Source organism: Acanthopagrus latus, chromosome 13 (assembly GCF_904848185.1).
Source record: "Acanthopagrus latus isolate v.2019 chromosome 13, fAcaLat1.1, whole genome shotgun sequence".
In the NCBI taxonomy this organism is placed as follows: domain Eukaryota; kingdom Metazoa; phylum Chordata; class Actinopteri; order Spariformes; family Sparidae; genus Acanthopagrus; species Acanthopagrus latus.
The window spans coordinates 1,758,494-1,768,949 of NC_051051.1; the positions used below are offsets into that span (position 1 = coordinate 1,758,494).

The window sequence follows — 10,456 nt, forward strand, 5'->3', positions numbered from 1 at the left end:
ACACAAAATGCACGACTGCATGAAGGTGATTTAGAGCCGACACAGCAGCATGAAAAGTATTTATATTGTAATCATCTGCTATCGAGGCGATATTTTTTAATTTTGTCTCTCCTAATCTGTTAATTAATCCCCAAATGATACAATATAAAGCATCGTGCTTGACTGCAGTTGATTTGAAGCGTGATGACGAGGATGTAACGACTGGGAACTATAACTCGTGCTGCGTTTGACTTTATTGTTATTGTTTCATTTGGTTTTCAAGCTGAGAACACAAACAGATCGCTCACCCGCCGTGAAAACTTCAGCAAACGCTTTGAGGAATGACTTTCACACAGTGGCAGTCACAAAAGTTTCCCTCTCGAGTTATGATGCAGCTCCGCCTGCAGGACACATTTAGATGTATCCAGATTACAGCCACGAGCACGTCTGATGTGATGGTGACAGCGCTGACGGATCTGAGGCTCCTCGACTGATGCACCACAACACAAACAGAAGATGACTGTCACGATGAGCTTCACTGTTCTTGTAGATCAGAGTTGCTGCTTTCAATCAAAACATTTGTTGTTGTGGACATTTTGGGTTGTTATTGATGGTATATGATAATAATCAATAACCCAATGTTGTATAAACTAGAATGGCACTCAGTATAGTTCATATCTCAGCCAAGGCCTGACAGTCTGCTCCACAATGAATCCAATATCAAACTCCACAACCCAGAACCCAGAACCAGAATCTAAGCTCACCAGATATTTTCCTGATTTTATCCTGGATGGGCCGGTGTGAGCTGGTTAGCATGCTTAAACATAAATAGATAATCTCTGTGACACAATACAAAGATGTCACAATATAAAAAATCATTTCTTCACATTCTGATTAGATTTCAACGAAAATATCAACATATTGCGCTTTTAAGGAAATCCTGGATCTGTCCTTTAATCCGGATCTGCGCCGAACAGAAACAGGGTCTGTTCCGGGCCGAGACCCGTCCTCCATCCAACGATCGTGGAAATACGTTCAGTAGTTTTTGTGTGAACCTGCTGACAAACCAACCAATAATCTAACAGGACCTGGTGAAGGTAATACAGCACAAGTTAGACCTTCAATCATCAGTTATTTGACACAATAAAAGAGGAGCCATTGAAAATGTAGTTTATTTTATTACCTTCATATATCAAAACTGTGGATAAAGCTTTGAACAGGTTGGAATGACAATCACATTAGAATGAGACAACTAATTAAAAACAACATCATCAACAACCATGTAACGTCCTGAGCAGGTCAGTTATGATTGTATCATCTCTAACTCTTTCACAATAAAATAATAATATATATATTTTTGACTTAATTTTCAACACCTTGTAACTTCTTTCCTTATTAACAACAGCAGCTGTTGTTAGTTTGATTTCATAAAGCGAATCACTGCCTCTGTGTCAGACTTTGTCATTGTTGGGCTGAGTCTTTATTCATGGATCAAATTTGATTTGTGTTATTAAAATGTATGAAACTGTCTCCTTCTGATTCCCTCGCTCCGTCCTCTCACTCTCTCTTTCCATCTCAAACTCTTTATCCTACAGTCTCTCTCAGTTTTTTTTTTTTTTTTTTTTAAATGAAAGCATCAATTACCCTCATACTGTACATCACGCTGAGATATAAAAGGCTTCATTCTTCATGGTGAACAAAGAGTGGAGATAGGAAACAGGGCAGTCTTCCCAGCAGATGAAATAAAAGGCAAAATGTTTGCATCATTTTAATTAAAATGATAAGTCCGTCGTAAAAGCCGGTTTTATCAGGGAGGAGCGGCGCGGATGCAAAATAATGTGACAACAAAAAAATGATTATGTGTTTGTGTTATCTCAAGACATGTTCACTGCACACAGTAATTGTATTTTATGAATTGGTGCCCGCTGCACAGCCACTATTCCCCTTTCCAATGATGGCTTATGTTTCCTAGCAGTGCTCTGTAACACCCCACCAAGAACATTTTGGATTAGAGCAATATTGCGTCCGAGACAATCCCGACAAACCGATAGCACATCAGGCATGCACTCACACACACACAGACACACACACTCACACACACACACACAGCTACACACTCTCATTCACTCGCTCACTCCCCCTCTCTGCCAGACATGGGAGTCAGCCAAACAGCGCTATTTGCTGGAGCAGGACTGGCACGTCTCCAGACCATGGGGGTAGCAGGCCTGGCAACGCAGATCACTGATGGACTCATTGAAGCGGTTCGCCAGCATGGACAGCTTGCTACCGTGACACAGAGAGCAGGGAGCCCAGCCCGAACCGCCACAATGCTGACAGCTGTCGGCCTCCTGGAGAAAGACAATACACATTACAGGAGAGAGGAGGAGCAGAAGGAGGAGGTGAAGGGGAGGATCAGGTAGAGTCAGGTAAAGGGCAAAAAAAGGGGGAAACAGAACATAAAGGCCGATATCAGGTCAACCATGTCTTATGTGTGAGAATGAAGAGTGAGATGCCATTTTAACTTGCAGCACCTTCATTAAGTTCATTAACAGCAAACATCAGAGATCTACTTTAGCCGGCCTGCCTGCTGGCATGCACTGAACAACCCTCACAACTCAGAAGATTTATCTTTGGTGTTATTTATAATCAGGAGCCTTTGGTAAGAAGCTGTGTTGCAGGATATCGTACCGCCAGACGGTCATTTTTACAGCCAGCTGGTCATTACGACTGAATTTACAGTAACGAGCAGCTGCCTGTAGATTATCTACTGGACGAGGGGTGGATAGTAACAGAGGATGTGCGATGAGGTAATGTTGGAATCTGTACAAACAACTGGGAGTCTGGGAAGATGCAGTACATGTTCACTGCTCAGTGCCATAAATCAAATGCTGTTCATATTTTGTTCCAAAATCATTTCGTTTCTTCTCTCTGTTATTGTCATCTTTTCACTATGAGCTTGTGTCGCCACCTTAAACTGCAGCTCACTGTTTAATGCTCGGTCCTGCTGTGTGTTTAGCTCAGTCAGGTGTTAGCTCTATTAGCTCTATTAGCTGTGAGCTATTAGCTCTATTAGCCGTTAGCTATTAGCTCTATTAGCCGTTAGCTATTAGCTCTATTAGCTGTGAGCTATTAGCTCTATTAACCGTGAGCTATTAGCTCTATTAGCCGTTAGCTATTAGCTCTATTAGCCGTGAGCTATTAGCTCTATTAGCTGTTCATGCTGTAGCTGTTAACACCCTAACACAACACATGCAGCCGAGCCAAGCCTCCAGGATGAGCTAGGATTTTTTTTCCATAGTGGCCAAACGGTGGAAACACAACATCCCATGATGCACTGGGGCCCAAAAAGACATTTTCCCATAAGTTTCCATTGTGAATAAAAAGGCTGTAAAACTGTGGATACAAACTCCTGAACCCATGGTGATCACACTTCAGCACAACCCAACATGATTTGAGCACCACTGGGCAGCTTTCATAGGAATGAATGGGGCGTGCAGCTAATTATCCCTCCTCCTGACGACTTCCACACAGATATTGTTCACAATGGAACATTATCAGGGAAACATAGTGTGCGTCCTCCTTAGACTGTGAGTTTACCGCGGCTTATTTTCATTTTTGCAAAATAACCACCAAGTCATAGTAATTATAGTAACAGCACGAGGAGACATGTTCTGTTTGTCATTTTATTAGCGATAAATACACATTCATACAAAAATCCCTTTCATGGCTACTGAGGAAAAATAAATGTCCCAACATGTAATCAACCGTTTGCTCGTGTACCACTTGCAGGTAAAATGCCCAACATACAGCCAGTGAAGAGTTTCAGCCCTCAGTAACGTTCACTGGGTTCTCAAACAGCACAGAGGTGTGTTTCAGTATGGTCCACCATTGACTTTTAGAGTGGAATAGATTCTTTATTGTTATTGTTCTGATGCTTTTCAAACAGTAAGGAGCCACAGAAGTCAGTCTGGCCGAGGTTCATAAGACAAGTCTGCACACGAGCCTTGAAAGTCGATGCTTCAACCTGGTGCATCAAAACCTCCCTCGGGTCAAGCTGCACAGTTAGCTGCAGTTAGTGATATGATGATTAACTGGTGTAACCGTTGTGAAATCCAGAGTGCTGCAACAGTTGCACAATTTGTGCACATACGAAGGATAAATCTAATTGTGTGTTGCAGTAGAAAATGTTCTACCTTGGAGTCTGGGCAACAAAGGCGAAGATGATAAAGGAAAGAAAGGAACAAATAGGAGTGAGATTGCCAAATAATGGAAAAACAAAAGCTGAGAATGAACTTTTTTTTTTTTCCAGGAGGCAGAGAAAATGAGAAAATAACGAGAGAGGTGAGAATGGAGGGAGTGAGAGAAAGAGAAGAGTAATCAGCCAAGGAGGTGAGAGGGAGGGATAATAGCAAGCTGAGTATCCTTGCAGGCTGGCAAGTGGCAGGCAAATGCTGCAAGGGCAGAGTAAAACTGTGGACTCATCAGTATCTGTTCACAGTTGACAGATAACACGAGGACAATGGTATGGTAGTTGTTACATGGGGAGGGGGCAACGGGGAGAGGAAAGGAAAGAGGCGCAAATAAGGTGGCAGTTCCACAGAAGCAGAGGAGATTGCAGGACGAGAGTAAACACCCCTCTGTGAACAGTTACAGATTACAATAATACGGCTACACAGGCCATCCTGCAGTCTTCCCCTCGGAAGGAAAGATAAAGAAGAGAAACGGTGGCTGGAGACATATGCAGAGAAAGAGGGACGGGGGAGGACGTGGAGAGAGTGAGTGAAGCAGGAAACAGAAAACAGGGTGATAAAACTCGACCGCACCGCTGAGAATAATTTGGCCAAGGATCATTACCTTGGACTCTGTGTCGCTGATCCGCTTCTCCTCCTTCTTCTCCTCCCCGTCTTGTGTGAGAGCTTTAGCCCTCCTCCTGCTCCCCCTCTCCTTAGCCTTTGGGTATCCCTCCAAGTCCACAGGAGGCAAAGTGTGGTGCCGCAGCGTTTCGGGCTTCCTCACCGGCGCTCGGATGATGCGCAGGTTGCTGGTGTAGATGATTATTTTGCCAAAGTCCAACACTGAGGACTGAAGGACAGAACATGTCAGTTAATATAACGACACCTGGTACTTCTTAAAAATAAGTATTTTAAATGGGCTGTTTTTGGACCAGATGCATATTGCCCTACATCTTGGAACACACAGAGAGCGCGCCCACATTTAGCCGTCGGCTGTATGTGTGGGTGAGAAGAGGTTTTCTAGTGGAATGCAGCCGGAGAGTCACACCCCTCATGAAAAACACAACATGCTTTGTATCTGTGTTCTGGTCCAGGATTCTGGTGATGGAGAACTGGAAGTAACAGAACTTCTTCTTTTAGCCCAGATATCAAAACCCAACATCACAGACACTGAAAAACAATAGAGCCAGAATGTAAACGTGAAATGATTTAAGTTCTTCTGTCAACACCATAATCTTCAGCTTCCCCCGGCCATTAGTGGCTCACATCGTTTGTTTTTTGTTTTTTTTTTTAAGCTCATGAGCTTGTACCTTCAGCTTTTAACTTAAGAACTAGATATTTTCTAACGTGTTGTATTTTTTTTCTTTTCTGGAAGTTGGCGGTCTGTAACTGTAAGAAGTTTCTCTCAGTGAATCTCTCTGATAATAAAACAGAGGAAGAAAGCGCTGAAGTCATGCAGGGAGGAACTCATTAGACCTTGTACAGTAGGGATGCTCCTCCAGGACCACCCGTACCATCCTTTTAATAATGCCTTAAAAATCCAGATTGCTGTTTTGTGCAGATGAATGTGATAAATACTGGCCTTGGTCACCAGGCCGAGCGTGCCTTTGTACGGTGGATAAAAGAATTAAAGTGACACTGAGCCAGCAGGAGCTGCAGCTGACCTCCCTCTCAGCCTGCTGCACTAATGAAGCTGCTGCCACGGCGTCTCAGCACCAGCGGCTTCATCCTGTCAGACCAACAGTTCTGTTGCTGTTATTGTTCCACTTGAATTGGTGTGCAATTTCCGCTGAACAGCGTGCATTTGATTCTTCAATTAACCAAAGACTCTTCCCATTTTCTATTTCCAGTCTTGATTGCTTGTTCTGTTCTAAAGATGTATGAATTATTAAATCACTTTGCGTTGGCTGGTAATTGTGTTCATCGTGTTTATTTTGGTGCGTCAGTTTGTTTTCAGCATATGTAGACGAGCGACGCTCTGTGGGGTACGACAAACACAATCACAACTCTTCCAAGGAGCTGTGATACTGTACTTTCTTATTATAAGTCGCTTTATGTAAGTGTATTTAAAGAGACGCTGCACAATGATCATGCTCCAAAATTAGTCATTTACGATTCAAAGGGTGTCAGCTGCACAAAAAAACTTAATTTTAAGGTGTTAAATGTTTGCAGGCATCACATCCATGAATAAATACTTGTACCTACACTCATAATAAAGTGAGATGTAGCCTGATGTTTTAGTCCTGAGATCACTTTAAATAAACTGTTGCCATGATGGACGTTCACCAGAATCTTATTATTTGGCATTCCAGTTCATTTGAGCTGCACTTGAGAATGAAAGACAATTAGGACAATTCTCAGTACTTGACATTGAGACAGACGAACACTGACACTGCGAGGGAGAAATCTAATCAAAGCTGATCTTGATTAATATCAAGATTTAGCTCAAATCAAAACTATCAAGCACTTACTGTGGCGTCTCCCTCTGCACCCTCAGCGTGGCCTGCAGCAGGCTGGTAGCTGCCCATTCCTCTGTATACGTTTATTCTCTGGGCAATGAGCCCTGTTGGAGGATAGACGCCTGGAAACAGAGTGAAACATGTTGACAGGATAGAATGGGAACTTAAAGGTTAGAGACTCCATCCATAAATGGCACATAACTTTTAGCTGCTTGTCAGGATTTCTGCAAGTCATGGAGGACGACAAAGACCAATCATGAGTCATCAGACCCAAGTGAGGAGGTGTTAGCCAGCAAGGACATGCAATCTGCCCATCAGACAGCTAATTGATCATTTTTACACTCAGATTAAGGGTCCAGTTTGTAAAATAGTTGATTGTTTAGTCTCATTCCCAACTTGTCAAACACTGGCGCTTTGTGTCGGTGCCCACAGCGTCAGTGTAGACGACCTTGGAATCACCGAGCTTCAGTAGTTGACGAGTTGCAAATGAAACAATTAGTGAGGTTTTGCAGGTGCTAATAGATGTATTTTGTTACCTTTGGACAAATCAAACCAAGCTAGCTGTTTTTTTTCCTGTTTCCAGTCTTCAGTTTACTCTGAGCTGTGTGGCTGCAGTGCTACAGTACAGATAGTCTGCAGGGGGCTGTTAACTTTCAACAGAGCAAATACAGTAAACATATTTCCCTTTTCCATTAATTGCACACACTGTACTAATTATAACAATGATTTCTATTAGGTTATGTGTTTTCACTTAAATGTAAACATTGAAAATAATCATGTTCATTGAATAGCTTAGAATATGAGCATTACCTCTTTGAAACTGATCATGTTCTTGCATATGACCTAAAGAAATAGCTGACTGTAATAACACTGGCTCTTTGGAATCAGATAGATTTTAATTTAGCTGCTAGCTGTTCATTCCTGACAACATGTTACAACTTTTTTTCCTGGAACATCATTACAATGTTGCAGGACCGTCATTAAAACTGATCAGTTATCCTGCTGGATGTCGTTCTCATCAGTGTTGTTCCAGGACCATCATTTCAGTTCAGGAGAAAGTGACAAGATTTGCATCTGAAGTAACTTGTTATGGCTGAATCAGTGAAGCGAGGACGTTCAGGCTGGAGACCAGGGTTTGCATATTGTCACGTCGTTTAACCATTATTTTCCATTTCTTTTAATTTTTCTGCAGTTGTTTAGTTTAGGTAACAAAACTTCTTGGTTAGGTTTAGGAAAACATGGTTTGGGTTAAAATGTACCGTTTGAAAATGTTAAACTCCCGCGTGCATCTTTCTCTGATCTTCACAACATGCTACACCTCCAGCTGGTGTGTGGGCTGCTGAGCATGTTATTCTGATGTCCGCCATCATCATTACTATGATTACTGTAATGCTTCGTATCGTACATGATTTTCAGGCAGTTTTCATTTCAACACACACACACACACAGACACTCTGTACACGACCTCTCAGTCATACATGAACATTATTACCTTGACAGCAAAAACATGCCCATGTAATTTCACGGGAACCACTCAGCTGTGCAGGCTGGAGTACCGTGTAATATGCTGTTGGTTTCCCTGGTTACTAGCCTCCATACCGTCCTGACTATAAAGACACAGTGGTCGAGTATGTTTCACGATTATAAAAACCCACCCTGCTGGTCCCCGGGAGCCTCCTCAAACCCACAGAGCTGCTCCACCTCCAGGTGGCTGGGGGGAATCTTGCGGTGGACGAAGCTGTGAGGGTATTTCTCCTCTGGACTCTCCAGCTCCTGACCGTCCTCGTACACGTGCTTCAGAACCCGACCGCTGTAGGACGACGCCAGCTTGAACCTCACCTGTGGTGTTTTTTAGTTGAAGGTGACACAGGTGACAACAGTTGTACACGCTGAGCAGGTGAGCTGGTCTGTTAATTACTGCGGTGACTAACACGTTCAGCTTATGAGCAATGAAAGGAGATTTATCAGTAGAAATGTTTGGGTTCATGCATTTAAACATGCAAGTTAACTTCCTGTTTCATTCTCTCTCTCAGTTTGCAGTTTGACAGCATCAGATTCAAACACACCAGACTCACTTGGTTGCATGTTACAGTATCAAGCAAGCATGTCACTGATATAAAGCATAAAAAATGTAAACAGAGAGATCAGCAGTGACCTTAATATGTGTCTTACTCAACAGTACATCTATAAAAGCACTTCAGAACAGCTCACCTTTCTGGGCTTGGTGCCTTCATAGCGTTGATTCAGTTTTCTCTGGAGCTCCTCCATGGTGGCCGATCGAGGAGCAGACGCTGTGAGACTGTCAGCCCATCCAAAAAGCTCCTTACCGAATTGACATCAGCTGGACGCCGTGGTGCCCGGTGTGATGAAAGAAAGCAAAGGATGGATGGATGGATGAAAGAAATGGATTGATAAACAGCTTGATGGAAGCACAGAGAGGGTGAGAGCCCAAGTGAAGAGCCGTGTGGTAGGAGTGGGTGGTAGACCAGATAAAGATAGAGATAAAGCTCTCTCTGCGTGTCCTGCCTCCTCAGTTCGCCTGCACCTGCTGTTTTAAAGGACCACCTTTCTAGTTCGCCGCACTGAATTATTCACAGCGAGATCGTGTGTACAAAAGCGTGGTTGGGAAACCAGAAGCTCCGTCATCAAATAATTATGACGACCAGAATAGAAGGTAGCTGGAGCCTGAGTGGAGCACCCTGTGTGTGTTTGTGTGTGTGTGAAAGTTGTTTGATAGTTGTAGGACCGCCTGTCATTGGACGGGAGCCGAGTTCATCAGTGCTCGCACAGTACAACATGACATTTGCTGTCTGTTGCCATCACGCTGAAAACCTTCGCCTGTGTGGCCCATTTGTGTTGTGTGCTCGTTCTTAGCCGAGCCCTCGACTCCAGTCTTACTTCATGACTCAGTGGAGGCTGAGTCGGTCTCTTTGAAAGTCTGATCTGAGGAGCGCCTGTCATAATATCTCAGGTATGTAGAAGTTTTTCATTCACCTGAGAGCGACTGAGAAGTTTTTTTTCTCCAGCAGACAAAAGCTCAGGGACCTCGTCTAGATCCCGAGAAGATTCAAAGACAAATCAAACCGTCGTATCAGAAAGTTCTTTAGCTCTTTAGATAAAATAATACAAAATATGAGAAAGTTAATTCAGCTGAGAGATCCAGCTGAGGTAATAAACCAAAACCTGTCTGACACTGAATATATCTAAGCCAGAATTAAGCAAGACAGATATTTCCTGAATACCCAGTTTGCTCTGATTGGTCAGCTCACACACGCCTGAGCCAGCACAGGAAACACCAGGACATTGTTCTAATACCAAAGTACCAAGAAATCAGCTCAGCAAGAAACAATTAAATGTCAATTAAACACAGAAACATGAATTTTGTACAGAAAAGACTTTAACTTCTTAAGAAACCAATTTCATTCCTCTCACTTGGTCTTCTGAGGCCTTATAACGGCTCTAGCTGAACTTTTGAAGTCATTTTTGAAAATAGACAGATTTTGTTGCTCATCACTTACACCGAAAACAAAGATCTCTTTGACAGCAGTGTGAATTATTGAATGACCATTCATAAGTGCCAAACTGTGGCTGGATAGGTAATCTACATCCCAAATAAAGCAATTACAGTCTAATCATGAGACTCTAGTTTGCGATTGTTTTCCTATTTAATGTTCTCATCATATAAAAGTATCATTCACACGTCTAATTTTGCTGTTTGTCATTTCCAGATTGGTCTGTCTGCCTCTTATTAAGGCTAATAGGCCATGATTCCTGCTGTCAGCCTCC

At 42.9% G+C, this 10,456-nt stretch overlaps 1 protein-coding gene across 1 annotated transcript; it reads right to left on the reverse strand.

Annotated features, from left to right (window-relative positions):
- Positions 1-1,145: 1,145 nt before the first annotated feature.
- LOC119031322 (glutaredoxin domain-containing cysteine-rich protein 2) lies at positions 1,146-9,231 on the reverse strand. The gene is made up of 5 exons (XM_037119724.1): positions 8,882-9,231; positions 8,326-8,509; positions 6,683-6,792; positions 4,834-5,061; positions 1,146-2,327 (listed from the first exon to the last, which is right to left on the reverse strand). Exons 1-5 carry the CDS (start codon positions 8,936-8,938, stop codon positions 2,154-2,156), a joined length of 753 nt encoding a protein of 250 aa, XP_036975619.1. The 5' UTR covers positions 8,939-9,231; the 3' UTR covers positions 1,146-2,153.
- Positions 9,232-10,456: the final 1,225 nt, after the last annotated feature.

What these genes read in the sequence shown, in the direction of transcription:
- LOC119031322 (XM_037119724.1), bottom strand. Translation starts at nt 8,938, where the DNA reads ATGGAGGAGCTCCAGAGAAAACTGAATCAACGCTATGAAGGCACCAAG. An exon ending in GGCTCCCGGGGACCAGCAGG is followed by an intron (nt 6,793 to 8,325) that starts GTGGGTTTTTAT and finishes CTCTGTTTCCAG; the next exon opens with GCGTCTATCCTCCAACAGGG. An exon ending in TCAGCGACACAGAGTCCAAG is followed by an intron (nt 2,328 to 4,833) that starts GTAATGATCCTT and finishes GTCTTTCTCCAG; the next exon opens with GAGGCCGACAGCTGTCAGCA.